Source organism: Macaca thibetana, chromosome X, assembly GCF_024542745.1.
Source record: "Macaca thibetana thibetana isolate TM-01 chromosome X, ASM2454274v1, whole genome shotgun sequence".
Lineage (NCBI taxonomy): Eukaryota > Metazoa > Chordata > Mammalia > Primates > Cercopithecidae > Macaca > Macaca thibetana.
Genome location: NC_065598.1, coordinates 148300793 through 148328049, shown reverse-complemented (window position 1 = coordinate 148328049; position 27257 = coordinate 148300793). Strand labels below are relative to the sequence as shown.

At 56.9% G+C, this 27257-nt stretch overlaps 2 protein-coding genes across 4 annotated transcripts in view; one reads left to right on the top strand and one right to left on the bottom strand.

Moving 5' to 3' along the window:
* HAUS7 (HAUS augmin like complex subunit 7) overlaps positions 1–27257 on the top strand; it is a 143080-nt gene that overhangs the window by 22578 nt on the left and 93245 nt on the right. The gene's annotated exons all lie outside the window — the stretch shown is intronic.
* Positions 1–27257, bottom strand: part of ATP2B3 (ATPase plasma membrane Ca2+ transporting 3) — a 63705-nt gene that overhangs the window by 9711 nt on the left and 26737 nt on the right. Inside the window, exons 7-21 of one of the 3 annotated variants that reach the window (XM_050775302.1) lie at positions 25405–25446; positions 23562–23726; positions 22754–22968; positions 21881–22123; positions 21292–21533; positions 18294–18528; positions 14576–14755; positions 14387–14474; positions 13793–13899; positions 12554–12745; positions 10860–11073; positions 9937–10148; positions 8586–8693; positions 5917–6099; positions 1294–1447 (exon numbers count right to left, since the gene is read on the bottom strand). In XM_050775302.1, the coding sequence (XP_050631259.1) occupies positions 1294–1447; positions 5917–6099; positions 8586–8693; positions 9937–10148; positions 10860–11073; positions 12554–12745; positions 13793–13899; positions 14387–14474; positions 14576–14755; positions 18294–18528; positions 21292–21533; positions 21881–22123; positions 22754–22968; positions 23562–23726; positions 25405–25446 (2580 nt within the window). The remainder of the gene's footprint in view (positions 1–1293; positions 1448–5916; positions 6100–8585; positions 8694–9936; positions 10149–10859; positions 11074–12553; positions 12746–13792; positions 13900–14386; positions 14475–14575; positions 14756–18293; positions 18529–21291; positions 21534–21880; positions 22124–22753; positions 22969–23561; positions 23727–25404; positions 25447–27257) is intronic. The other 2 variants (XM_050775300.1, XM_050775301.1) reach the window with 2 other exon arrangements.

Here is a 27257-nt window from a genome sequence, read left to right as displayed (position 1 = left end):
TTATTCAAGAGGAGGGGTGACCCCCACCAGGGACCTCTCACCAGTTCCTAAAAAAAAAAAAAAAGACAGGAAAAGAAAAGAAATCAAGCTGGAAGAGTCTGTGATGGAAAAAGGCATGGTTAAGGACTCCCATCTGCAGGGGAGTGGCGTGTTCATGTTGGCAGAGGGGAGCGCTTCGGGGGCTTGCTAGAAGGAAAGGAAAGAGGTAGCACAGAACCATCCTGACAAGGGCTCTGGGCCCACGCGTGAAGGTTTACTATTTGGTGTATAAACTCTCTTGAGTTTGTTGGAGAAAGCAGGCTGCCTGGCTGGAGCCACTGGGTTCCCTTCATTCTCTCCCATCGGGGTGGTGGGGTCAGCAATAGAGTGGCTTTCCCTTTGTCTTTGTAAAAAGATGTGAGCAATTATGGAAGTTTCTACCTCCTTAGGATAGCCCCTGAGTTCTCTTTAAACTGTGACCAACATGGTAGGAACTTTTTGTGGCAACATCTTGAAGAAAAGTGGTTTCTCTCAGCTTCTCAGAGGAAGGAGGGGAGAGAGTGTGGGTTAAGGATCAGGTTAAGGCCTGATCCTGAGGCTCGTTTGGAAAGAGTGAAGGCGCTTCAGGAACACCTGGCCACATACCCGGCCTCTGAGCGCCAGTTCTGGGGACACCTCTAACACCCAGTGGCTTGGGGCAAGGCCTACAGGGCAGGCGCCACCTGTGCAGTAGTGACTGGCCAGCACTGAGCCCACCTGGGGACAGGCGACAGCAGCATCCTTAGGAAACCACTTTAAGGAGGATGCTGGAAGCGCCGCTCCAGTTCCTGGGTACGCTGGCTGGATTCTTCTGCGGCAAACAGTGTGGGAAAGGCACCCACCACCCCTCCAGCCCCGGAAAGGCGGCCCTGAGCCCGCGCGCTGCCCTGACGTTGCACCACTAAACACTGAGCAAGGCCCCAGCCTGACACCAGACACCCCCAGAAGTGGCCCAAGTTCATGAAGAACCATCGGCAAAGGCAGACAAGTTCAAGAAAAGAGAACCAATGGCACAAGGAGCACTAAACATAAACCCAAAAACCAAACAAAGCAAAGAACGGGAGGTCCGGAAGTGCCATGGGTTGAATACGTTTCATAAAAGAATATGGCTTTCGAGAGACACCGTCTGGGCGGGAAGGACTGGACAGGGCAGTAAAGAACAGAAAAGCCACGGTGAGCGGAATGCAAGACTGGAAAAGAGAGAAGGCCGAGCTGGGGAGGCTTATTCTTCCCCAGAGATGCCATTTATGAGAGAAAAGGGAAGTCAAGACTCACTCCCAGCAGCACTGGTGGGATTGGCAGCAGAGAGAATTGCGTGAGTAGGGGTAGAAAGATTGGTTACGTCATGAAGCTGGCTGAGGACCGAAGACCGCCGGCGCACAGCACCCTGAACTGAACCGCTTCTCTTGAAGGTACTCACTACCTCCATCTGTGGGAGAGAAAATGAGATAAAGTTTGGCTTGCACTGTTGTCCAGGCTATCGCGGAGGGGAGGGCTGGGCAAGGATAGGGGCCACCACTGGGCACATAGGGTGACAGCAAAGCCTCACCAGGTCACCCTGCTCACTGGGAGCTGGCAATGTTTGGACAGGGCCCTGACTGATGCCAGCCTCTGTGCCACCCACCAAGAGAGGGTTTGCTGAGCAGATGGTTAGTGGTCATGAGATTGGGAAGGGAAGGGGGTCACAAGTCAGGGCACACTGCAAACATGTCAGAAATGCCCCTTGCAAGCCACTTGTCAGGAAGTACTTCATAGTTCTCAACCTTTTTTTTCCCTCCCCAACACACCTGAGGGACATGACAGGCTCCTATTAGAATCCGCCCTGCTTCCTCTAAACCCGGAGGACTTGTGCCCCATGCTGTGTCTGCCTGCCCATCTCCGCCAGCTTCTGTGGCTCATCCGAGTGACTGGGCGGGGGGCGCCCCCTCGAAACCTCAGCAGAAGAATAGACCTAGCGAAGGAGGGGATTCTCCCACCGACTGGCAGCCATGGCTTCGCTTTGTCCCCACTCTTACAGCTTCCTACAAGTTGAAGGGGAAGCGAGGCTGGGGAAACTGAGGCCTGCAGGAGGGCCTTGACCCAGTGTCTTTGGATTTCCTGACCTGCCGTTGGCTGGCATGGGGACTCATGTCCATCTTGCTGGAGATGATGTGAAGAGCAAAGCCAGTGTGCGTATCTGGAGCCCAAAGCTACCTGCTCCAGCCCGAGCCCTGCAGTGCTATGTGGTGGCCACCAGGTTCACCTGGGTGTCTTGACACGGGCCAGGGCTTCATGGAAGAAGGCAGCTTGAGTGTTCAGACTCCCCCTGCACCAGCCAAAATGAGGATGTACGCCAGTTCAACCCTTGACACGCTGTGGAAAGGACTCCTCCTTCTCAGCCTGCCTAGTCCCCTTCTGCCCAGCACATCCCACTCACTCGCTTGTCACAAGGGGTACCTCGTGGCACTGGCTGCGACCGTGAGGAACGCATATTGAGTATATCAGCGCACGGAAGGAGGATGGTTGATGTGATGGCGTCGTGGTGGCTTGCAGGGGGATCTCCTGTCTAGATTCAGGAGAGGACTCTTGCTGCGGCAAAAGTGATGAGGGGTAGGAAAGATGCCTTTCCTGCCTCGGATTTGCATTGGTCTGGCCTGGCTACAGACGGTGTCCCAGTGGGAGAGCCCCATCAGTGACAATACCACAGTCGCCACCACCCCATACCTGGAAGCCCAAGAGCTGAGCCAGGAGCAAGGCCCAGTCGCTAATGAAGCTTCTTTTTGGGTTATTATGGGATGCAAAAAAGACAGACCGAGTCATGAGCGCTTCAAAAAGCTACATGCTCTGGGTTTGAAGGACTCTTTTATTCTGGAATGACACCCTGTCCATCCGGTGCGTTGATATGTTAGTATGGAACCATGGTGCGAGCAGGTTACAAAATCCCTTCACTTAGCAACAGAAAAGCATGTGCCGGCCTCCAAAATCTGGGGAGCGATTTTTGTGGTTCCCAAAACACAGAAACCTGGGGCCAGCTGCCTAGGAAATGTTTTTCTTGGCTTGGGGCATACGCACAACCTGACGGGCTTCTCCCAAGCTTTACCTCCATTTTTCAAGCAGGTATTTCGAATCAAAGAGAGCAGATGCTCTTACATAGCTGGCTAAAAGAACCGACTGGTTCAGCATTCCTGAGAAACATGGTGAGTTGGATGTGACAAAGTCAAAACGAAAAACCATGGGGGTCAGGAACCCACGAAAGAGTCAGATCGGCTGTGCCGAGGGGAAGGAGTGCGCCCTGTTTCCTCATAGGTAAAGCAGGGGACTCACCAGCCCGTGTGTCTGTGAGCACTGACAATTGAAACAGCCTGGAACTCTAAGACTCTAACCGATGGGACCCGCTTCTACTAGCCAGGCTGCAGTGGCCCCCACGTACAGAGGACGGGAGACACACAGGTGGTCAGTGTACCACTGACACCACTGATGCTTCAGGTCAGGGCAGGGCTGTTGTCTCAGCTGCTGGAAAAGCTAACGTTGCCTTTGGCTGCAGCGGCAGGAGTGAAGTGGGCCGCCGAAGGGCAAGGTCCTGCTGTCCTCACCCCCAACCCCAGGCTTGGGCAGCTCTGGGCTCTGGGCTCTGTAGCACAACAGCCCATCTGGGGGCAGCTGGGGGGCTCATAGGCATGGTCTCGTAGAAGGCACAGTTGGGCCTCTAGCAGGGCACTGGGGCAGATGTGAGTGCTGCTTCTAACATTTGATGTGTTTAAGATTTAGCACAGAAATATATTGCAGGGATTGAGAAGAGACTATCTGTGCTGCACCCCTGGCCTGTCCAGGCATTGTGCTTGAGGCATTAGCCCCTGCACACGGGAGGGGAGACACAGGCCATCTGGCGACAAAGCCTGCTCCCCTTCCTCACCGGGGCTCTCTGTGTTCTGACCAGGCCAGGCCATAGGTAACAGTGTTCGGAGTCCAGACCTAAGACACCCTTCCCAGGCTACGCTGTGTTGGGTGCCTAGGATGCCAGCCTCATCTCCCAGTTCTCAGTTGGAGAGGCCCCTTGGACTCCTTGGGGGCTCTTTAAATGTGGAGTTCTTTGGTGCCCCTTGACCTAACCTTGCATGATCGTGGTCTCTGGGGACTCTGTAGCTCTGGAAAGTTTTGCAAGGAGCCCGTGTGAGTGAGAGGAGTCGGAGAGGGCTTCGTAAGCATGAGGGCCTCAGGGGATGCAGCGGGAGTTGGGGAGGTGCAGTGGCACAGGCGGGCAGAGGGCATGATTGGAAAGGCAGCCGGGGGTGCAAGGGTGCAGGAAGGTTGGGGTGACACCAAGAGGCAGAGGCTTAAAGGTCATGGTCAGGAGCGTGGACTTCATCCTTAGGACAATGGAGAGAGGCTCCACCAGTCCCACTGCAGAGGGCGGCGTTGGAGGGGCTGAACTGAGCCAAGGCAAGCAAAGGAGGCTGAGGCCCGGGGAGTGGGGCTGCCCTGAGGCTGGGTCCCTTGAGACTAGGCCCTTGAGATCACTGGGAGGGAATACAGGACCCAGGGCACCGAGAACAGCTTTGTGCAAATTGCATGGATGATTCCTTGGGACAAGCCCTTGGTGATGTGTGACAGACCCTGGGAAGGGGTGTGGCCTCAGTCCCCGCCTATTTCAGCTTGAGCTGGGGCTGGTGGCTTAGGCAGGCCCTGGCTCCGCAGCCAAGTGTGCAGTGGTGTCCTTACTCTGGCAGGACCTCAGGGAGGAGAATCAGTCGCTCCATGTCAGGGGCATTGCAACTGGGGATCCTGGACAGGGCCTGGAGGGGCAGGGAGTGATGGCTGTGACCTGAGAGACGGTGGCCCAGGCCTTGCAGAAGGAGGTGGAGTGTGAAGCATGCTGGGTGGCCCTCTGGAGGCTGCTGGGGGAGGGGCAGGCCATGAAGGAGAGGCTGCAGGGGCTGCAGTGGGAGAGGGGCCAGGAAGCAGGTGGGGTCCCCATGGGCTCTTTCTTCCTCCCGGGCCAGGATTTTCAGCACTCAAGGGCCACAGCAGGGTGGGGCGAGGGCTGAGCAGGAGGTGGGGGTGCCAGGCGGGTGAGGACAGCAAGTCTCCAGGCAGTGCCCACAGCAGGCAGGAACGATGCAGGGATAGCCCGACCCCAGGAGCCGGAAGGGAGCCTTGTAGACCTAGGCGAGCGCCGTTTCTGGGGAGTGGTGGGCAGAGGCCAGGCTGTAGTGGGATCACAAGAGAGTTCCAGGGAGGGGTGTGGAGACACAGCGAGTCTGGAGCATTCTGGCAAAAATGTTGGCCGGGAGGAGATGGGAACAAGGGAGCAGGGTAGCTCTGGCAAGCGCCTGATACTGGTGGCAGTGGTGGCTATCTGACTTCAGAGAGGAACACAGCTGACGCCCTTGGTCTTGGCCAGCCCTAACCCTTGGTGATTTGGATGAGCAGAAAGGACCAACTCGGTGGCCAGAGTCCACTTCCCAAATGAAGTCTCCCCATCGCATTTACGGTGTCATCCAGTGAACCTTGAGCTCACTGGTGGCTGTTTGAAATGGGCCTGTCTTCCCGAGAATGTCACTTGCCTATGAACTGGGGCCGTTCCCGCCAAGTAAAGGGAGCCCCAGCAGTGATGAAGACAGTGCTGGCCTGTGCCTCTGAGAGAGCCATTAGTCACCCACACACACCTTTAGCTATGGGGGATGCCTGGGCTCTGAAGGAGGTGTCAGGGAGAGGCAACCTCAGTGCCACAGCCATCAGCGGACACACCCCGGAATGGCAAAGGGGACACTGGCAGCTATTTTTGTGACCTTGGCAGCAAGACCAGAGGGTTTCCCTGTGGGTGTTGGGTGCAGACGGCCAGCTCTCGGCTGCTGATGGCCAGCTTGCCTCTACCCTCTTGGGGTGGAAGTGCCAGGGCGACAGCGAGGCGGGGCTTACCTGCGTCTGAATCCGGTTCAGGCCCCGGAACCAGAGGATCTGGCCCCTGCGGAGCTCCCGCTCGGCGTGGTCGATCTCTTCCTCGCCTTCGGCCAGCTCCTCGTCGGTCATCTCGTCCTTCCCGGGCCCATGCCCAGCTTCCTTCAGGCACTTGAGCTGACTGGTGGGGATGGTGGCAATGACCTGGGAGAGCCACACGGAAGTGGCCGTGAGAGCCGGGCTGAGCAACATCTGCCTGGCATAAAGTCCCCCTCCAGAGGGAGACGCCGGCCTCCTTCCTCCAAAGGATGTCATTTTTTTGTGTGTGTGACTAAGCAAAGGGGGTAAAGCTAGAGCAGCCCCCCGGGAACTGGCAGCCCCTGGAGAACCGGTGGAGTGTTCCCTCGGGGGGCTGAGATGCATTATCAGGAGTATGTGGAGCTCTGGGCCTGCCCCTCCTCCATGGAGTTCCATATAGCCAAAGGGCCCGGGGAGTGGCCCGAGTGGAGCACTGTGCAGCAAGGGCTCCTGGGAGGGATCGCTAAGCCCCTGGAACATCCTGCCTGACAGCAGCATGGCTCACCGGGGCTGGGGGCTCGGGACCGTGCCCCATAGTCTACACTAACAGCTGGACCTCCAGAGGGCTGGAGACGGAGGTCAGCCATGTGACCACGGCATGGCTCTGCGAACCACCCCAAGAAAAGCTCTGGACACTGGGGCCCGGGTGAGCTGCCCTGGTTGACAATACTCCCTGCATGTCGCTCCACACCGTTGCTGGGAGACACAGGTGCTGTTTGCGCAGCTCCCCTGGGAGAGGACAGCTGGAGCTCTGGCCTAGTCTCTCCTGGAGAGGGCATCTCCTGGGGGAAGACCAGCCTAGAGAAGACCTGTGCATTGGGGGCTAGGGAGGGTGGGACGTGACAAGGAGGGTGACAGCTGGAAAGGGTGACCGGATAAGGAGCCTGGCAGGAGTGAAGAGAGGGCATGGCTTTGCGTATTGCAGGCCACTGGGAAGTTGGGGGAACAGTATAGAAGGACGCAGGGGAAGCCACAGAAGGGGATGATGGGCATCTGGAGTTCTAGAACAAGATGTCTCGTCTGTCTTGTGTGTCTATGCCAGTGTCTTTGTCGAATGTGGCCAGGAGGGGACTTGAGGACTGGTTCACAGAGATTCCCTTCTATTCGTTTTTCACTTGAACATGTTTTATCTTTGTAACTGAACAAGGTTAAAAATGAAAAGGGCAACCCAGTAGCCCTGAGAGGCCAAGCTACAGGCTGGCACCACGTTCCTGGCGGGGGGACCAGAAGACCAGTGGCCTGGGAGCTTGAAGAGCAAGAAGAGGGCCTGGCACCCCTCTGGGCTGTGGTTAGAGTCCAGGTTTTGGGAAGTGAAGGGACTCCATGGAGCAACCAGGTTCAAGCGTGATTGGGAGGTGAGGTGCAGTAGCAGAGGGAAAGGAGAATTCTGAGAATTCTGAACATGAAACAGAGGAACTGGGTGGGCTGTCCCCGAGGACACTAATGCTGGGGCAGATCACTTGAGGTCAGGAGTTCAAGACCAGCCTGGCCAACATGGCAAAACACATCTTTACAAAAAATACAAAAATTAACCTGGTGTGGTGACATGTGCCTGTGGTCCCAGCTGCTTGGGAGGCTGAGGTAGGAGGATCACTTGAGCCTGGGAGTTCAAAGCTACAGTGCGCTGTGATCATACCACTGCACTCCACCCTGGGCAACAGAACAAGACCCTATCTCAAAAAAAAAAAAAAAAAAAAAAAAAGAAGAAAAAAAAAGAAACAAAGCCAGAATGCTATGGACTGAACTATGCTCTCCAGTTCATGTGTTGAAGTCCTAGTGCCCAGCGTGGCTGGATTTGGAGTAAGGAAGTGATCAAGGTTAAATGAGGTCACCAAGGTGGGGCCCTGATCCTACTGGATTAATGCTCCTAGGAGAGGAGACACTAGAGACCTTGCTCCCTCTGTCTACCATGTGAGCACAGAGTGGGGAGGCGGCTGTCTGCAAGCCAGGAAGGAGCCCTCACCAAGGAACTGGCCCCGCTGGCTCCTTGGCCTCGGATGTCCAGCCTCCGGGACTCTGAGAAAGTAAGTGTCTGTTGTCTAAGCCTCCCAGTCTATGATATTTTGCTATGGCAGTCGGAGCGGATGAAGACAGAGATCAGCGGATCCCGAATACCCAGGCTGTTTCTTCCTGATCTAATTGTGGGGTCCTAGACACTTCCCGGTGTGCAGCTTCAGCTGCAGCCCACAGAACTCGATGTGGGGCTCTCTGTCCTTTCCATCAGGTCAAAATATTTCCTAATTTCTCTGGAGACTTTCCTTTCACCCCATGGATTATTGATGAGGGTGCCGTTTGATTGATTTAAAATATGTGGGGATTTCCCAAACTACCTACCCATTTTGAAGGGGCAATTTTTGGCTCTTATCATAGAAAGGGGAGCTGTGGGCAGTTTTCCTGGGCCCTGTCATATCCCAGCCATGTTCCTTTGCATTATTTTGCTGACACCTTCCCTTGTGGCCTGTCCCTGGGTCCTGATGTGTCACAGGCCTGAGCCCGCAGTGTGCTTCCTGGGGTGTGGACCCCAAGACTCTGAAGCAGGGTTAGGGCAAGTGGGCCCATCACAGAAGCTGTCTGCAGGGCAGTCTGGAATGAGGGGCAGGGCTGTCACTCACCTGTCCCCAGACCAGCTCCCCAACACCAACAAACAGGCACCAGAGCCACTGTTCCGTGGATAGTGGGGAGCAGCTGAAGGGCTTCCCGCCGAACTGGACAATGACAATCTGCAAAGGGCAAGTGGGAGAGAGGCAGGTCCAGCTGCGGCTCCTGAGCCACCCTTGTTCTCCAGCCCCTTGAAGGCCCAGCCACCCTGGTCGGTTCGCCCAGGTGCATAGGCTGCTCCCTGCGAGAGAACCACAAGGCCGGGGGTGCCATGACAGAGCAGCACATGGCCTCCACCGCCCCTGGGTGCCAGGCACCTACTGACTCCAGCCTCGGAATCGGGCCCAGCTCCACTGACCATGCTCCTATTTTCAGCAAGACAGGCTGTGACACCCACACTGTGAGCACACTGGATACGCCTCATTCTGGAGGACCCTAGAACCTGCTGGGGTCACCTTGCCTTGGCCTCCTGCCTCCTCAGGAGGCATTCAATTCCCAGAGGCGAGCTTTCCAAATGTAAACTGACCCTGTCCTCTGTTGGACTGTCACAGTCCGGGCCACTATCCCCTTGTGCTCATTACCCAAGACCAGGTACCAGACAGCCAGGGAGCACCCCTATGCCCTAGAACTGCTTCAATGATGCAACCTAGCCAGTCCTGAGCCTACCAGCCCTGCCTCACCCGCTCCTCCCCGAGGGAACCACAGCAAAGGCTCTTGTCCACAGCTCTCACACCCTGCCTCCTGCTTGGTACTGTCCCATGTGGGCTCCTATGGTGTGGCATGTGCTCTCCTCTTGGGATCTGTGAGTCATAAACTGTCTTTCAATAGCAACTGTCTCCTGACCTGTTGGACTTACTATAGCTCATTTCTTCTACAAATACACTATATTTTAGAACACTTAGCCCCTCCTAGACAGTGGGGCTGACCAGCCTGTCCACAGCACTGTGTTAAGCAGAGGTTAGTGTGTCAACATTGGGCACAGAGGGCATCTCCAAAAGAAACTTCTGGAGCTATGGCAGCCTCATGCCAAGGAATTAAGTGCTAGAAATGGGAACGGCAGACCTAGAGGGAGCCAGGGAGGACTCCTTTCAGCATCTGTGAGAAAACTTAGTTCTGATGAAGGCTCACGAAACCCTTCTGGAAGCCAGCGCGCTAACCCAGGGCAAGGCCAGCAATGTTTGGAAGATGAAGGCCCGCTCCGACATGCAGAGAGGACAGGGGGCTACAAGAAAGCCAGGTGGGGTGGGGCTCCTTCTGGGAGTGGAGGTGGGGAGGCCAGTACTAGGGATGGACATGAGGCCTTGAAGCCCACCACCTCCACCTTTTGCAAGTGGCAGATGCCAAGAGTAGAGCCGCCCCTCCTACCTGAATCCCGAAAGTGCCCAAAACGATGGTGCAGAAGATGGGGTTGCTGAAGATGCCGTCGAACACGTTCCTCTCGCCATGGATCTTGCGGGCATTGATCTCGTTGAAGAGCTGCATCATGACGAAGGTGTTGAAGATGATGGTGTAGTGCTCTGAGGGTGGCGAGTGCAAGGGCGCGTTCCTCCCGCTGTCGATGTCAAAGAAGAGCTCCCCTGGAAAGCAACATTCCCCACTCAGGCAGTCACCTCAGTGCATGACTCAGGATCGAGACTGCCATGTGTAGCTCCCGAGATAGGTCCCTTGTCTCAGGGGACGGCCACTTCCAGCTCACAGCCAAGGCCCAAGGCAGCCACACCTACCCCAGGCTCAACCAACCAGAGTCCTGAGACCCCACTGGGCCAGGGGCCAGACCCTGAGCCTGAGGGCAGGAAGGAAGAGGTTAAGAAGGGATGTTCTTAATGCTGGCTATCCTCAGATGCCCTCCTTCTCTTCCTCTCGCTTGCAAGCCCCCCCTCCCTCACAGCTTCCAGCGCGACACCCCAGTCACTCCGCAGGAGCAATCTTCACAGGGTAAATGTGGGCTGTTCTGTTCCTAGGGTTACCGTGGCCACTCTGAGGCTGGGTAGAGGCTGCCTACTCTACACAGCCGTCGGCAGGATGTTAAGACATGAACTGTTTCTCAGCTGCTCAGGGGCCTGGGAGGAGAGGCTGAGAAAGAGCTATAGGCTACCAGCAGGCCTGGCTGCAGGGTTGCTAGCCTGGCCCATCTGCTCCTTCCCCTGTGTGCCGTCCAGTCAAGAACTGCAGCGTCTCACCCCGTACTGGGCCCGGAGACACAAGTGGAGACACACCAGACAGAATCTGAGCCCGAGGTGGTGGCGACAGTGTCCCGAAGGCCTCCCGTGTGCCCCTGGCCAGCCTACCGACAAACAGTAGGGTGAAGATGATGGCGAGCTGGTACACGGCATGGCCCAGAATGTTCTTCATCATGGTGCGGGAGATGAGGGGCTTGTCACGGCCGTACGGCTTCCGCAGCAGCAGCGACTCCGTGGGTGGCTCCGTCGCCAGGGCCAGAGAGGCAAACGTGTCCATGATCAAGTTCACCCATAACATCTGCACGGCTTTGAGAGGAGAGTCCTACGGAGAGGAGGCAGTCACCTTTCCATGGGCCGCCTGCCCGGGAAGGTTGGGGGTGGAAACACAGTAGCTCCTGGGGGCTCCTCATGGGGTCCACATCACCAGGATTTCATGCCCATGAAAACAGACATCTCCATCCCTACATTGCCTTTACGATAGCAGGGCGTTTTCTTTGGGCTGTCATGTGCCCGCCTCCCTTCTCTCACCTGGCAGCAGGTGTGCTCCAAATCCCTCGCAGGAGGTGAAAAACCCCAGACCACAAAACAGCCCGACGATGGGGTCTGCCACTGGGGGCAACAGAGTGAGGGCTGCTCTCCTTGTCTCCTGCACCTCAGGGGCAGGAGGAGGCAGAAACTCTGAACTGGACCTTCCTTCTCAGCTCCTCTGAGTTGTTGGTTAAAAATCAGCCTCACAGAAGCCAGACACACAAGGCCACGTACTGTCTGATTCCATTCATAGGAAACTTCCAGAACTGACAAATCCATAGAGAGAGAAAGCAGATGAGTGGGTGCCAGGGGCTGGGGTTCAGGGAGTAGAGAGTGACTGCTCACGGGGTTTGGGTGTCCTTTTGGGGTGGTGATGAGAGTGTTCTGGGAATAGACAGTGGCAATGGTTGCTCGACATTATGGAGGAATATAAACCTCTGAGTTAGGTACTTTCATAAGGTTCAAATGGTTCTGGTGAAGTTTGTTAGGTGATTTTTATCTCAATTAAAAAAATTTTTTTGAAAAGACGAAGTTGATCAGCAGGCAATTTAAATCCCTGTCAGCAACAAATAGGTATTTATTTGCCCCCCTCTTTCTAAGGGCGGGGGGCGAAGAACATCTGGACACTCACCAATGGGGAAAATGGGACTATTGAGAAAGGGTTCCCATGGGATGCACAGCCCATGCAGAAACTCATACACAGATGCTCCTGGCAGCACCATTCACAGGAGCCAAAAACTGGGAACAAGCCATGTGTCCATCAGGACAGACGTACATAATGTGGAAATCTGTGCCATGGAGTGTTATGAAGCCATGAAAAGGCAGAAGGTCCTGCCCTCTGTGTGTGTGAGCCTGAAAACGCGGTGCTAAGCGAGATGCCAGACACAAGAGGCCACATATGATTTGATCCCACAGGAATTAAACGTTCGGAACAGGCAAATCCATAGACCCAGGAAGCCCATGAGTGGTTGCTGGGGGCTGGGATGTTTGGGGGAGAAATGGGGAGATGACTGCTCAAGAGCACAGGGTTTCTTTTTAAGATGATGACAGTCTTCTGGAACTAGATAGAGCCGATGGTTGCACAACATGGTGAATGTTCTCAAAATTTGAGTGCTGAATTGTATACTTGAAAATGGTGAATTTTTGGCATGTGAATTTGATGTCAACTAAAATAATCTGCAGCAAAGAAAACAAAACCCTCACTCTCACAATCTGGCCCTCAGGCCTGAGCCCAGGTGTCCTACAGTGGGGGCGTGGCAGCCCCCAGTACCCACCTGAGTAATGCAGGCGCCTGTGAAGGCCACGATCACGGCCACCACATTGACCGTCAGTTGAAACTGCAGGAACTTGGAGATGCTGTCATAGACGTTACGGCCCCACATGACGGCCTTGACGATGCTGGTGAAGTTGTCATCGGTCAGGATGATGTCGGAGGCCTCTTTGGCCACGTCGGTCCCTGCGATGCCCTGCAGGGTGACACACACTCACACACACAGAGTGTTTGTGGGGGCCCCTTCCCCAGACCCCCCGATCACCTGGCCTACCTGGGCTGACTCCCTGCCCTCCCCTTCTGAATAACATCCCACCCCGCCCCCCAAAGCCAAGAACAGCATTGTTTTTGTTGTTGTTGTTGTTTTTATGCAACACATTCTAGTACTATGAACAGTAAGTTGTCGCATGTCACAGTGAGGGGGGCTTTGCTCATAAACACATAAAGCCCAGCTGCCACCACGTGGCCACCAAGCAGTGTGGTCTGTTCTTAGCACTCCAGAGACGCTTGCTGGCTAAGGAGCCGTGGGAAGTCCTACATGAGGACACCCTGGGCGGGTGGGTCTTTGCCCATGCAGGCGCAGCTGCAGCTGTGCCAAGCTGCTCAGCCCTCTCCTCTGCCCCAAGCCTGGCCCTGTGACAGCTGCCACCTCTTGAAGCTTGGGCTGGAGCTCCCTTCTGGGCTACAGGTGCTGGGAAGGACTGGGCTGGGTTCCCCGGGTGGCACTCCTTTTCGGTAGGGCAGGGAGAGGCGCTCGCCAGGTTGCTGCCTTCAGCGGCTGTTTTCAGTGGCTGTGGGGCCACTGAGGGGCTGCAACCTGCCATGCGGGTGGTGTCTGCAGGGCCACCCTACTCAGTGGGTGAGCAACAGGAAGGAAGTGCAGAGGAAGAGCACATCTGGGGACTCTGCTTACCTCATCTGGGGATGACAGTCCATTTAGAGAGGACTGGGGGTGGGCAATGCCATCAGTGATGAGCCCCTGCCCCCCATTCCCCTTCTTCTCCACAGTATGTCTGGGGCCCACTGTCACCTTGGGCATCACAGCAGATGCCTTTAACCACATGTCCCCTGACTGGCCAAGCCCACGCCGGCCCAAGTGGCCAGGATGTGAGAGAAAGAACCTTCAGGCACTCTGTAACCTGCCCCAACACTGGCTCCCACTTCCTGGTACAAAGCTAATGTCCATGGGACAGACGCTGGCCCCATCTGCCATGGTGAGTTGGGCTGGCACCAGGTGGCTTACCATGGCGAAGCCTACGTCCGCCTTCTTGAGGGCCGGCCCATCGTTGGTGCCATCCCCTGTCACAGCCACCACCTGCCGCTGCTCGCCAGTGGTGCTGTCGATAATCCCTGCAAGACAAATCAGGGCAGGGCAGGGCTGGGGCCATCTGTCACCACAACCCTGTGTAGCCCAGGGAGCTATGGGGGTAGGTTGGCTGTGAAAACCCTTCAGGATTGCCCCGTCCTGACTGTCCCAGTCTTCTGTGCTCCCTGTCACCTGGATCATCTCCTACCCCCAAATAAGTAAGCAAGTCTCACTGAGTGACAGGGTGGGAGGGTAGGGATCTGCTTAGGGCCTGGGGACACGACCCTGGGTCCCTGGCTCTAGACCCACTGCTTCTAGAGACTCGCTGTGTGACCTGGAGTGAGTCACTGGCCCTCCCCGAACCCCAGTTCCCTCATGGGCCCCTGCCCTGCTGCTCTGGGCTAATGGGACAAATGGACCCAGCTTCCTAGGCAGGCCCTGGGGACCTGTTTGGGAACCTGGCTTTTGGTGTCAGGAAGCAGACAACCTCAGGTTGGCCACCCCAGGAAAGGGGTGTGGGACCTCGGCTACCTTTGACCAGCGTGTGCTTGTCGGTGGGAGATGACCGGGCCAGCACCCTCAGCTTGGGCCACACCTTGTCCAGCCGCTCCTGTTCTATCTGGGGAGGGGAAGCACAAGGACGCTGCAGAGCTAGGGCGGGCACACAGGGGGCTGGGGGGAGGAGAGGAGGGTCTGGGGTGGCAGACAGCTGGGTGCTACCTCGCCTTTCTCGTTGCGGATCCGTCGGTTGAACTCCTTCCCTTCCAGGCACAGGAAGTCCTCCCCGGGCTGGATGATGCCACATTTGGCTGCGATGGCCCGGGCCGTGTTGATGTTGTCTCCAGTCACCATGCGGACTGTGATGCCAGCACGCTGGCATTTTCGGATAGCTTCAGGGACCTAGAAGAGATAAGAGAGGTGGGTGGGGTCATCGAGGCAAGACGTATTTTGGGTTGAAGCAGTACCCCTTCCTCCATCAGATCTGCGGCCAGCCCAAAGTCCAGCAGAGATGACAGTAAAGCCAAACCATGGGTCCCCATGCAGGGCCCCTGTGGAGGCATGGGCCCAGAGGAGGCCCAGAGGGTGGCAGGGCTGTCCCGCCCCAGCCAAGCCGCAATGAGCAGGCGCTTGCCTCCTTCACTGTGTCAGGCCCTGGGAGTGCCAGGCCCTGGGGACCAGTGACGACACAGATCCAGGCCCTGATGGCAGAAGCATGGCAGGGAAAAGTCACTGGAAGCTTTACGCTGTTCAGGGGCACCATCAGACTCACGTCTGGAAAGGTCACCTGGGTGACCATAGAAATCACCCAGCTCTGTCAACCTCATTTTCCAGCTGGAAAACAGACACGGGGCTGCTGAGCCAGGGTCAGCCTGGGTTACAGACAGGCTGGCAGGGGACATAGCTCTAAAGAAGAAGGAGGAGGGGGCCTCGCACCCTCAGCCACCTTGAGGGCTCCCAGGTAGCCAGAGGGTCCACCACGGCTAGGGTGGGCACCTGGACTCCTCTCTCACTTGCCTCTGTAGCTTATTATGATATTTTAAAACAATATAAAACCTAAGACATTTTTCTCAGGAGTTAATCTTTTTCCTAGTGTAGTTTTGCAGGACAACATATCTCTCTCCTCTCCAGGGGAAGCAGAACATAGCTTTGGTTGTGTAGTGCACATTTCCTTTTTCAAACACAGATGCTCCTCAATTTACAATGGGGTTAGGTCCCGATAAACCCATGATAAGCTGAAAATACCATAAGTCAGAGATGGCTTAGCTCAGCTCACCTTACACGTGCTCAGAACACTTACATTAGCCTACAGTTGGGCAAAAGCATTGAACACAAAGCCTACTGTGGAATACAGTGCTGATTATCTCATGTAACTCACTGAACATTGCACTGAAAGGGAAAAACAGAATGGTTGTATGGGACTCGAAGTAAAGTTTCTGCTGAATGCGCATCGCCTTTGCACCAAGTTAAAAATTTGTTAAAAGTTGGGGGCTACCTGCATCATATTAGATTCTGGAGAAAGAGAAAGAGGTTCCCCAGTGCTGAGTGGAAAGCACTGCACAGGGTTGAGAGCGGGAAGCCAGGAGACCGGCCGGGAGGTGGTGGCATTGTCCCAGTGGTGGGGGGACAGGGAGTTGCTCTTCAGGCTCAGAGACAGAGAGACAGGGTCAGGCAGCTGATGCCACTGAGGTGGAGGGGCAAGGGGAGAGGAGAAGAGGAGCCAGGTTCAGAGTTTGGGAACCTGAATGAGGAGGTCAAGCCTAGGCAGTGGGGCTTGTGAGCACTGTCGGGTGAGTGCAGAAGCCTAGGGAGCCTGGGGTGGGTGGAGTAGACACGCAAGAGCAGGAGCCAGGGGCGGGGCAGCCGGGAGAGGCCAGGGGAGGACATTGACCTGGGAGTCCCTGCATGCTGGCAGCCCCTGAGGCCATGGGCAGGGGGGCTGTGACCTTTGCCAGGGAGACAGCTGGGGCCCCGCTTCAGGCTGTGGCAGAGTGATCCAATGGTCCCTGCAGCGAATACCACCAAGTGGCCTCGCTGTCAGCCTCGGGGACACTTTCTACTCTCTGAGGATCTTGGGGTGCTGGATAACAAGATCATGAGCCACAGAAAGACAATTCTCCTCTGAGCCAGTGAATGCCTGGCCCTGAAACGTCTGGAAGCCACCCTCTGCTGCCACCAAGTGGCCGTGACGAGCCTGAAAACCAGCAGTTGCGAACCCAGGCCTCCCGCCTCCTCAGGCCCAGTGTGTGTAGCCCGGTTTCTTCCCCAAAGGAAGAAACCCCCAAAGGGCCCCAAAGGGCCAGGCCAGGCTGTCCTTCCTCGCCTGCTCAGCCCTGCTCCCTGCCTTCTCCCCAAGGCCCCACAGCGCAGCAGCCAGCCAGGTGTCTGGAGAAGTTGCCAGTGCCCCCCGCTGGCCCAGCTCCAGCATCAATACCACCCCTGCCACAGGCTTCCTGTGGCCCCCCCAGGGCCCAGCCCTGCGGGCCCTCCTCTGGCTGCAGCCGTGCCACATCTCCAAGCACCCTGGCAGGTTTCAGTGAGGCCCTTGTGCCTACTGCCTGTCGTTGGCAACCAGGGCTTCACTGGGCCCTCTGTGTGTCCTCAGCCACCACCAGGCTGGCCAGTCTTTGTGGGGGTCTGCCCAGCCTCCACAGCCTGGCCCTGTCACTGTGGTCTACCACTTGGACTCTCTCTCAGCCACTCGAAAGCTGAGAAGGAGCTGGCCCTCTTCCCCAGGACCCTCTGGCAAGATTCCTTCCTCCGCTCCGTGCTTCAGTTGCTCCCTGGTCCAACAGAGGGACTCGATGGCTCCTGAAGGGAAAGGCCTCTAAGCCTGTCCCCAAGTGTGGCCTTGCTTCACCTCACCAGCACCCTCTCCTTCTGCTCTCCCAGGCTCAGCGGGGTCCGGGACTCACGCCACTGCCCACCATCGTGGGGCCCATTGCCCTCGCTGGACTTCTCTCCCCTGTCCTCCGCTACCACCCATTTTCTCCCAGGGCAGGTTTGAGGTGCTCCCTCTCCAGGCGTAGTGACCATGTTCTCCTCGGGGCGCAGGGCTGCTCTGTTGACATGACCCCATGGCTGGTGTTTAGATGCACTGTCTTTGAATCAAGTGTCTTTGCTACGTGATCCAATACATGCATACCTGTCTCCCAAAGGAGAGCCCAGAAGCTTCTCCTCCCGGGTTACACCTGCACCCCCAGGGTGGCTCCTACAAATACAAGTTCTCAGGGTGATAGGCAGGATCAAAGTGGCCCTGCTTCTGACAGAGGTGGGTGCCATGCAGAGGCCCTGGGGAGACAGAGGGGTACCCCACACCTTACACTCTCCCTCCGGGGCTGGCCATCCTCCAGGCCTGGATCCCTCCAGGCTCTGGGATCTTTCAACAACAAAGTGACTTCCCAGCGTCAAGGCTGTGCCATCTGCCACACAGACCTCAAGGTCTCCCTCGTCTGGACTCCCCTGGTGGCATCGTCCATATGGAGATATGCTTCTGGGCTCCCTCTCCCACCAGGACCTTTGCTATGAGCTCCCCACGGGACGTCCTGACTGTTGAGTAGCCCCAGCCAAACTCTCAAGCAATAAACGCCCACCCTGTCCCCCAAACCTGTGTCCCCTCAGGCTTCAGCACCACCTCCAGTCCATCAGTCCTGGGCAGATCAGATCCCAAATGTCGACGGTCTCTCTGCCACTGCCACCTTCTCACCTGGTAGAAGGTGGAGCCTGAGCTGGGCCCATAGGCCAAGCAGGAGAGGCCTTCCAGCAGGCAAGACAGAGCCTTTGTGCGGGTGCCAGGGCGAGAGCACCCAGGACAGGGCTCAAGTGTACTACGGAGGGACCGCAGCAACTATGTGTGAAGGAAGGCCACCCCTACCAGTCTGGACAAGCTCGGGCAGAGGGCACAGTTACCAGGGCAGCTCACAGAGAAGGCAGGGACTACCTCGGGCCGCACGGGGTCCTCAATGCCCACGACAGCTATGCAGGTGAGGTCACCCACGACCTCGTTCTCGTTGTCCCAGTCGGGCTCCTGGCCTGCAGAGAAGTCCCGGTAGGCGATGCAGATGGTGCGGAGGCCATCGCAAGCCATCGGCTCAATGATCTTCCTCACCATGTCGTCCCGGTCCCGAGGCCGAAAGCCTCGGAGTTCGCCATTGCTGTTTAAGATGTTGGTGCACCTAGGCAGGGGGTGGGCAGAGATGAGGTGGAGGTGGGGAGAGAACAACAGGAAACAGCTCTGGTAACACTGGATTGGCGGCTTAGCCAAGGACTGGGGTCCTTATCAGAGAGGAGAGCCCCGTGTGAGAACACAGACACACAGGGAGAACGCTGTGTGACAACAGGCAGAGATTAGAGAGGGGCAGCTGCAAGCCGAGGAACACAAGGACTGGCGGCCACCACCAGAAGCTGGAGGAGGCAGGATGTGTCCTGCCTGAGATGTTTTGGAGGGGCTTCAGCCCTGCCCAGGCCCTGATTTGGACTTCTGGCCTCCAGAACTGGGGGAGAATCCATTTCTGTTGCTTGAAGGCACCAGGACACTCATGCACTGCTGCAGGCTGAGAGACCAGGAGAGAGGGAGGCAGGAGTATGCGGCTCATGGCAGCTCCACCAGAGACTTCATGGGACAAGGGGGTGGAACATGGGCAAAAACTGAAGTCTGTGGACAATCGCTATAACCACATTCAGGCAGCCACAGCCTCAGTAGAGCACTCATGACTCCAGGAGTTTCTCAAAAGGGACAGGACTAGGAGGATTCAGGTGGGGAGAGGAGGGAGCAAAGGAGCTGAGGGCCACAGAGGTGGGCGTGGTGGAAGAAGCCAGTGGGGCTGTGAGTGCCAGGTGCTGCCACTCAACAGGAGGCTGGTGATGAAGGAAATTATCATAACAGAAGCTGTGCAGACGGAGGGCCTCCTACGGATGTGGAATCACCCACAGAGTCCTCACACCCCTCCCCAGAGATAAGTATTCTGTGATCTCCATGCTGCCGGGGAAGCTGAGGCATGGGAGTAGGGGGAGTAACTTGCTCATGTATGCACAGCCAGCAGAGTGAAGCTGGGCTGGGCCTTTTATCCTCAGTGCCTCAGTGTCCCCCAGTGCCCACCAAAAAAGCAGCACAGAAAGAGGGCTGAGGCCCCCACACCAGCAGGGATGGCTCCAGGGAGGAGGTGGTCCTGGCCCTGGCGGTGAACGCTGCGCCTGGCAGAGTTCTCGGGAGAGCGCTGTGGGTGGGGAGGTCAGGCAGGGTGCACTTGGTGGTCCAGTCCACTGAATGCAGGAAGGAGGGCTGGGCCTGGGCCTTTGGGGAGCCCTGGGCGTTCTGCAGAGGACCCTGCCCTGAGGGCCCTGGGATGGCAGTCATGAGGAGCCAGGTGGGTGGGGGACAGAGACGCCAAGGCCAAGGGTGTGGAGTGCGGGAAGGCTGAGTGGGAGTGGGGAAGCCAGAGCACTTGGAGGTGACGCTGTGCGCTCTCCCTCACTTTGTTCTAATAGCTTTATTGGGATATAATTCACGCACCACACAGTCCACCCATTTAAAGTAGATAATTCAATGGTTTTTAGTATAGTCACAGAGTTGCACAACCATCACCAGTCTCCAATTCCAGAAAATTTGCATCATCTCTAAGAAAATTTTCATCATCTCTAAGCAACAACAAGAAAATAGATCAACTGGACGTCATCACAATTTAAAACATTTGTGCATCTAAGGACACTATCAAGAGAGTGAAGACAGGCCACAGAATGGGACAGAATGTGTAGAAATCGCATAGCTGATAAGGATCTAGGATCTGGAATACATAAAGAACATTATAGCCCACCAATAAAAGGACGAACAACCCAACTCAGCACCAAGCCAAGGGCTGGGACAGACATTTTCCCAAGGAAGACAGGCAAATGGCCACTCAGCACATCAAAAGAGATCAAAACCACCAGGAGATATTGCCTCATACCCACAAGGATGGCCCCCCCATCAGCACTGACACACCAGAAAATAAGTGCTGTTGAAGATGGGGAGAAGGTGGAACCCTCCTATGTCACTGGTGGGAATGTGAAATGCTGCTGCCCCTGTGGAAAACAGTTTGGTGGACACCACGAGCCAGTCATTTCTCTCCTAGATGTCCACGCAAAAGAATTGAAAACATGGGTTCAAACAAAAACTTGTACATGAATGTTCACAGCAGCGTGACTCGCGACAGCCAAAAGGTGGAAACGACTCACATACTGGTACACAGATGAATGAATGAATGGACCAACAAAATGTGCTTTACCATACAATGGGATATTACTCAGCCTTAGAAAGAATGGAAGTTTGGGCTGGGCGCAGTGGCTCATTCCTGTAATCCTAGCACTTAGGGAGGACGGGATGGGTGGATCGCTTGAGCCCAAGACTTCAAGACCACCCTGGGCAACATGATGAGACCCCAGCTCTACAAACAATTTAAAAATTAGCTGGGCGTGGTGGCATGCACATGTAATCTCAGCTACTCGGAACACTGAGGTAAGAGGATGGCTTGAGCAACAAAACAAAACAAAACAAAACAAAACAAAACAAAAAAGGAAGGTCTAATACCTGGGTGAAACTGAAAAACTTTACACTAAGGAAAGAAACCAGACACAAAAGGCCACACACTGTATGAGTCCCTTGATAGGAAATGTCCAGACAGGGAAATCCATCCAGACGGGAAGCACATGAGTGGGTGCCAGGTCTGGGGAGTGGAGTGGGGAGGGCTGCTCATGGGTCTGGGGTTTCTTTCCAGGGTGATGGAGGTGTTTTGGAACTGGTTAGTGGTGACGGTTGCATGATATTATGAATGTGCTTAATGCCATTCAACTGGACACTGTAAAGTGGTTGAAATGGTGAATTTTATGTTTGGCCTCTTTTACCACAACAATAGCATCAGAAACTCTGCACATACCCCGGCACCTCCCTGCTGCTCACTCACTTTTTCAGCAGGATCTCTGAGGCCCCCTTGCTGAAGAGGCGGAAGCCACCGTCGGGCATGCGGATGACTGTGCTCATGGACTTGCGGACCGAGTTGAAGGTGTATACTTTGTAAAGCTTGTCTTCCGGGATCTGCTCGCGCACGGGCTGGAAGTCTCGCTTCAGGTCCAAGACGAAGCCCAGCAGGGCGCACTCCGTCTTATTGCCCACCTGGCGTGGGAGGGCGCCTTCCTTCTCAGGAGGCTGCAAGATGAGGAGGGCTAGCATGGCACTGGGGGCCTGTGACCACCCTCCATGCTGCCCCTGGAGCCCCAGCTCTGTCCCCTTGTGGTCACCATATTGTTAGGGTGTGGGAGGCGGGGAGCAGGGGAAGGTCTGCCTTAGCTACAGGCAGTTTCCCAGCCAGAGCCACCTGTGAGGCCAGGGATGGGCAGGAGGGTAAGCAGCACCCCAGAGACCACTGTGGCTCTGGGCCAAAGTTCTCAAGGGGGGGCCTAATGAGCACCTTGCAACAGCTCACCTGGCACCTGGCCAGGTCCCTCCGCTGCTCCCACCCCCAGCCCTGCCCGCCCGCTTCTGCCCCAGCTCACTAGTATTTTGGTGGTATAGGCACTGTTGATGGAGATGGCATGGACCAGGAGGTCGAGGATCTTAGGGGTCAGGGCGCTGGGGGCCGGAATCTCTTTGTAGTGGGTGTCCCCTAGGTAGGACTGGACCACGGTCATACGGTTGGTGGTAAGTGTGCCCGTCTTGTCAGAGCAGATGGCTGTGGCATTGCCCATGGTCTCGCAGGCATCCAGGTGGCGCACCAGGTTGTTGTCTTTCATCATTTTCTGCAAAGGGCAAGGGTATGGGCATTTGGCCCAGGTGCTTGTTGGGGTGGGGGAGTGAGAGATGTCAACACAAACACCGCACGACTCTGTTCTGCTCAGTTAGCTCCACGTGTGGCACTAAGAACACTGGGGACCTCGGTCAGCCCTGAGCCAATAGCAAGGCTATAAGGCATCAGAAACCTCATGCAACGGTGGGGGTGGGATGAGCACCTGGGACCTTCCCTGCCCGAGCCCCCTCTCAGTTACCCACCCACCAGACCTGCAGCTCTCCCACCCCACCACCCCACTCCTGGCTCCCTCCACTCCTCCCACTGCCTCCCAGTGTCCCAGGCCCTCTGCTGATTCCCTGCCTCCCCACTGCCTCCCGGCCCCTCCGTCCTACTGCCCACATTGTGCAGATGCTGACCCCTGGGTATTCCACTGCCTGCCTGCTTTCTGGCGCATTTCATGCCCAGGGACTTGAGCTGACAGATCAGCAAAGCTGCCCCCTGGGTCCCTGCTCGGCACCTCCTCTCCTCCCTTGAGCCATCCTAAATGTCCTCCAGTTTATACTGCTGCCAAGGCGCCCAATGACTTCTTACCCCAGTTTCCTAGTCTGTAAACAGTATCAACTGTAAGTTTTATGATTACCTTGACAGAGTAAGCTAAGGAGATGGTGACTGCAAGTGGCAGGCCCTCTGGGACAGCCACGACCAGCACAGTGACACCAATGATGAAGAACTTCACGAAGTATTGCACATAGACCGGTGTGCACTCTGCCAGCCATGTCCGGCCTTCCAAAACAAACGTCTCGATCACAAAGTAGAGGACCAGGATGATGACGGTGATGGCGGACATCACCAGCCCTGCCACAGAGGAGGGAGGAGAGGAAAGGGGTTGCCACGGGTGAGGGAAGGAGGGGGACAGGAAGAGAGAAGAAGAGGTATGGGCATGGTCTTGGAGGCATTTGTGAAGGCCTTGTAGATTTGCATTGCGTTTCAGGATAAACAGCGCGGGCTTGGCTCAGCAAGTGAGCTGGTGCCTGTTTGCAAGGGGGTTCTGCGTGGCCTCTTCTGGAGTCCTGCTGGGGTTGGGGAGTGGACTTTGTGGGGAGGGCTAGCAAGAGTCTATCCTGCACTGCCCCCGAGAAGTTGGGGTACCAGCCCTGCATGCCCCCAGCTGCTTTATGAGCCTTGGGTAGGGGCACCTCATGGGCAGTGGCTCAGTGTGTGACCTGGGGTGTTCGTTGAGGGTTTGGGATTAATGCTCGCTAGGGAAGGGCTGCACCAGACCCCGATGGCCACTGCCGGCCCTGGCCTGTGCCCCTGGCTGCCTGGCCCACACTTCACCTGCCACATTCCTTCCCACTTGCTCTGCACAGCCTGGGCTCATCTCCAGGAGCCCAGTGTCCTCCACGCCCAGTCGATGGCCTGGGCCCGCCACCTCCTGCTGTCCCTACCTGCTTTCCCGATCTGCACCGCTAGCTTTGTGAGCTTTCCCTGAAGGACAGACTTCTCCTTCTTGGGTGCGTTGGCTTTCTTCTTCTCCCGCTCCTCCATCTCCCCACCCTCCGCGCTCTTCAGGGGCTGCATCTCCATGGCCACTGCGCCATCCTGCTTCTTAGCTGCACACAGAGGAACCCCATGGCCAAGGTCAGTGCCTGGCTGGGGAGAAGGGGTTACAAGGGGCTTTTGTGGGGTAAGACATGCCACACCATAGAGAGGAGATGGGATTCAGTGGAGCTCTCCTATTTCAAGTCTATCAACTTCCCATCTCTCGCCTCCTAAGCTCAAGCCCTCTTGGGGTGGGTGGGGTGGCTCCAGCACTGTTCTAGGTGGGACAGAGATGGTTCTCTCGGGAGAAGGGAGGACAGACACAGCACAAGGAATTTGGGCACACAGACAGGATGACCAGTCCTGGAATGCCCCAAATAATACCTGAGAGCAGAGGCCTGTGGCCCAAGGAATGTTCCAGAACCCTGAGCTGACTCATCTGCCTACTGCTGTCCGAGCCCCCTCCTACCTCCCTTAGGGAGGCCCAGGAGCCCCATGCACTGTCCTCCCACCAGCCAGCCCTGCGTCTGTTCAGGCTCCATCTGTCCCTCCAGCACCCTCCCTGTCTCTCCCCTGGAGCAGACGGCTCCTCTCCCTTCTTCTCTGGTGGGCCCTGTGCTCCTCATCCTTGCTGCCCTCGACATGGTGGGGGTGTGCCCCCCACTCTGGCTCCCTCCTCTACCCACTCCTCTGCTTCTGTGACTTCCTCATCTCCCTCCCTGCCAAGCTCTGGTCGCACCCACTCCACAGCCCAGAGTAATCCTGGCCACCCCACCTCCCTCTTGTGCCCAGGGACCGACGCAGCGACCTGGGGAGAGCAGACTCGTCTTTCTCCCTCACTACTCTGGTCCCCGATCCACTGGGGCTCTTGGCACTACCGCCATCACCTCTGCCTCCTCCTGCTCCTCCTCACCTGCCAGCCCGAGGCCATTTGCCATGGCTCCTCTTCCGAGTAGCGTCAGGACACAATTGCCCCACGCAGCTGGTCCCCTCTAGCTTTGTGCCCCACCTGCTGCCACCTCCTCAACCCAGGGCTCCAGCCATTGGGCTGTCCCCCAGTGCCCTCCCAAACCCAGCTCCATACTGGGCGTTGCCTGGGTCATCTCTGCCCGTGACCTTCCTGAGGGTCAGGACCTGCCTTGTCCCCCATGGCCTCCCAGCACCTAGAGCTGGCTGCTGCATTGGCCCATATCTCCTCTCCTCCATGGGCCACGGCCAGCCTCCTCCCCCCTCCCCCCACCCTGTCTCTTGCTTCCTGCGTCTCACAGCCAGGCACACGCTGGCCCTAGGGTGTCGGCACCTGCCAGGCGTCTGGGGCTGAGAGGAGAGCCGGGCCTCTGGCCCTCAGAGGACCACTCTGTCTCCCAGGTCCACAGGCTTGGCTGAAAGGAAGCTGGCCTGGGAAACACTGACTGGGACCCAGAACTTCAGGCGAGTCAGCCCTTCTGGGCCTCAGTTTTCTCATCTGGCCAGAGTGGACTCGGGGCGCCCACTCATGCTGGGCTAAGGTCTCCTCTAGGTGGCTGGGCTGAGCTGCCAGCAGTGTCTGTGGCCAGGATGCCCTGTGCAGCCCCAGGGGTGTGCTCTCTCCTCCCTCTGCACTGGGACGGGACTGTGCAGCCCACTCACCTGGTCTCCAAGTGCTGCTCTTGCCATTGAGGCAGGTGACCCTCCCCCCACACTGTGCCCTCCACCAGCCCCACCCCCAGGGCTCCAAGCTAGTGGTACCCAAGCAGCGGCGCCCGTTACCTTTGGTCTGGCTACTCTCCATGGCCCCATCCTGCTGCTTGCCTACAATGGAAGAGGGATGACAGACACGAAGGCTTGAGGACACCGTGTGGCACATACATGCACATGCACAGCACAGCCTGGGGGCCGCGTGGCAGAGGGGTTGGGGAGGAGGGGCCTGATTGCTGGTGACCCTAAGCACTGCCCACCGCAGCACTTTCTTCATGCCCCGTCCTCTCCAGGCTCACCCCGTCACCACTTCCCAGCACACGGTCACCATGAACACTGGCATTCCTGAGCCAGACCTCTGCCCAGGGCTCCCCCTTGGGCTTTAAGCTCAGCCCTACAGTGAACCCCTAAAGCCAGCCTTGGAAAGGCCCTGGGTCACACATAGCTGGCAGTGGGAGGTTCCTGGAAGCTGGAACCTCCCCAGGTCAGGATGTCTGCTCCTTGCAAACCAGCTCAAGGGGTTCACTTAGATGGCCCCTAACCCCTGGAAGCCAGGCAGACAGCACCCAGCTCCCCTTGCCTAGGGATCGGTTTTCCCTGCAGTCACGTCTAGCAGTTAGCTCAGTGTGTGTGTGTGTGTGTGCGTGTGTGTGTGTGAGCACTGCAACCTCCACCTCCCAGGTTTAAGTGATCCTCCTGCCTCAGCCTCCCAAGTAGCTGGGACTACAAGCATACACCACCACGTCCAGCTAATTTCTGTATTTTTAATAGAGATGGGGTTTTGCCATGTTGGCCAGGCTGGTCTCGAACTCCTGACCTCAAGTGATTCACCCGCCTTGACCTCTCAAAGTGTTGGGATTATAGGCATGAGCCACTGCACCTGGCCCCAGTGTGTTTTAAAGGGACAAAGGAATGAGACTCTAGGACTCTGCCGGGTGCTTTTAGGTCATTCATTGGTCAACCCAGGGCTACTGCACAGGAGTGCCAGCCTGAGCACTAGCACCCAGCAGCCCTGGAAGGCCAGGCTGGCCCCAAGTGGCCCTATCCAGGGGCTCAGGTGGTGGCACAGCCACCCCTTCTGAGAGCTGCAGTTAGAGGAACTTCCTGGGGGACCCCATCTGCACCAGCCCTAGCTCTGGAATCCAACCAACTAGGGCAGGAGGGGCTTGTGGCCAGTCACCCATCCAATGGCTCATGTCACTGGACATCCAGGGACACAGATGGTGCCAGGTGGCTCCCAGGCAGTTGGGGTTGGGATCTGGGGTCCCCAGGCAGCAGGGAGAGCACCGCTTCTCCCTCAGCCAGGGGTGGGGCATTGATCAGGCCTTCTTTGCCCAGGGTTCCTGTGGGCATAGAGGGCCTTCTTGCAGGGAGGGGAGACCCCCATGGACACAAGATGGCAGTGTGATGACTGCACAGCACAGCAGGGGAGACAGCAGAGCCTTGGGGCCGTGGGGGCCTGAAGGAAGCATGGATTCCAGACCCAGCCTGCACACAAGCCCTGGGAGGCCTCTGGAGGAGGGAGGCAGGGGGAGGCTTGGGATGAGTATTGCTGGAAGAGGAGGGCTGGGCCCTGCCAGAAGAGGCAGGAGTGGGGGGAAGGTGAGGAGGGGAAGCACACTTGGAGAAAGGTGCTTAGGAGTCAAGGTCAAGAGACAAGAAATAGGGGGTTGGGTGCAGGTAGAAGGCAAGTATCCTAGGCATGTACTGGGCAGGCTGCACCAAACAATGGGGATGGGGCGGGAGAGACGGGGAGGGTGAGCAGGGAGCCCCCTGGTCTTGCTGCTACCCTTTCCCCAACTGGTCAGCTGCTGCTCTCCCTCCAGGGACCCCTCAGGTTTCCCTTCCTCCAGGAAGCCCTCTAGCTCTGACTCCTAAGTAACACAGCCTGAGGGTGCTGGAGAGGAGGGGCAGGTGGGGCCTGG